The following is a 1691-nucleotide window of genomic DNA, read 5'->3' as shown; positions in this document are numbered from 1 at the left end:
AAATACAACAAAGAAAAAAAGCCAACATCTCTGGTGTGGCATACTCCCTTTCTGTTGTTCATCTCACAGCGCTGCATGATGTTTGTCTTTAAAGAGTCAAACTGAGCAGTCATGAGAATATCCACTGAGAGATTCTGGCAAAAGAAAGAAAAAGCACAAACCCTAACAAAATAAACCAAGCAAGTCAAAGGCCATCCTCCCCTGGAAAGCTGAATGCCACGGCTCAGACCTCCACTTGCCTGGTGCTCCTCACTGCTGCTGCCCAGTGCTCCCACACGCTCTTCTCAGGTTTTAAAGGCTTCCTGCTCTTGAGCTGAAGGAAACCATCCCATGCAAGCACAGCCCAAGAGAGACACACTTTACACTCGTACAAAGTCTTGATTAGTCCTGCCGGTAGCAAAGGGTCCTTCAAACAATCCTTTTCCTCTCTATCCTGCAGAGGATCCTTTTGAAGGCCCGTCTGAAGTCATGGTTGAAAATGGTATAGATGACGGGGTTCAAGGAGCTATTGCAGTAACCGAACCAGAAGAAGAACTTGAAGAGGGTGTCAGGCACGGAGCAGCTCTCGCAGACGGCCATCAGCGTGTAGGTGAAGAAGAAGGGGAACCAGCAGATGACAAAGACTCCAATCACCACTGCAAGCACAAAGGTGAAGCGCTTCTCCCGGTTCTGCCTGCCTCTCCACCGGGACCCTTTGGTGTTCCTCTCCTCCTCTGTCTTCCTGGGCAAACTGTCCCCAGGCTTAATTTGGCTCAGCTTAGTCTTGGTCTTTCCTCTCGATGGTCTCTCTGACTTCTTACACTGGTTGTTCTCCTGGTGCTCGGAGGAAGAGGTCTCCTCCATGTCTATGCCATTGACCTCTCCCTCCTGCCCACCACTGCCTCCTGCTGCCTTCTCCCCGTTGAGCTGTGCTGTGGCTGGCAGGTCCTCCTTGTCAGTCAAGCCATTCTGCTTCTTCTCGGGGCGCTCTGCCCGCTTGTTCGGCGGGACCCTTGTCCTCCTCTTGGCTATCTGGTAGATGCGCATGTAGACCAGGATCATGATGAGGCAGGGGGCAAAGAAGGAGCCGATGCTAGAAGAGATGATGTACCACTTCTCATCATTGATCTTGCACCCTGCCACCCCCTGGTCAGCCTGCTGCCCACTCTTCTTCTCGATGGAGATGAGTGGTGGGAAGGAGATGACAGCCGAGATGACCCAGACGATGAAGATGATGCACTTGATGCGGCGTGGGGTACGCTTGAGGTTGTACTCGATGGCTTGTGTGATGGACCAGTAGCGGTCCAGGCTGATGGCACAGAGGTGCACGATAGAGGAGGTGCAGAAGAGCACATCCAAGGCCAAGTAGATCTCACACCAGACTTTACCGAAGTACCAGTACCCCATCACCTCATTTGCCAGTGAGAAAGGGATGACCAGCGTGGCCACCAGGATGTCAGCTGAGGCTAAGGAGACCAGGAAGAGGTTCTGGGGGGCTTTGAGCGCCCGGCTGGTGAAGACAGCGATGATGACCAGGACGTTGCCAAAGACGGTGAAGAGCATGAGCAAGCCGGCCAGGCTGATGAGAGTGATGGTTGTGTGCAGAGAGTACGGCGTGCCCCAGCCCGGCCCGGCCCCGCTGTCGTTGAACGTCCCATTGGTGCCCGGAGTGGGGTAGCCCTCCTCCTCCTCCAGCTGCCGCTGGGACTCCA

The 1691-nt window shown here is 54.1% G+C and overlaps 1 protein-coding gene across 1 annotated transcript in view; it reads right to left on the bottom strand.

Annotated features, from left to right (window-relative positions):
- ADRA2A (adrenoceptor alpha 2A) overlaps window positions 1-1691 on the bottom strand; it is a 7127-nt gene that overhangs the window by 1574 nt on the left and 3862 nt on the right. Inside the window, exon 2 of the mRNA XM_017735176.1 lies at window positions 1-1686. This exon is cut by the window's left edge and continues 1574 nt beyond it. Within this exon, the coding sequence (XP_017590665.1) occupies window positions 409-1686 (1278 nt within the window). The 3' untranslated portion in view covers window positions 1-408. The remainder of the gene's footprint in view (window positions 1687-1691) is intronic.

Source organism: Corvus brachyrhynchos, unplaced genomic scaffold (assembly GCF_000691975.1).
Source record: "Corvus brachyrhynchos isolate BGI_N302 unplaced genomic scaffold, ASM69197v1 scaffold705, whole genome shotgun sequence".
Lineage (NCBI taxonomy): Eukaryota > Metazoa > Chordata > Aves > Passeriformes > Corvidae > Corvus > Corvus brachyrhynchos.
The sequence above is the reverse complement of the archived record's forward strand: the minus strand, read 5'-3'. Positions and strand labels throughout refer to the sequence as shown.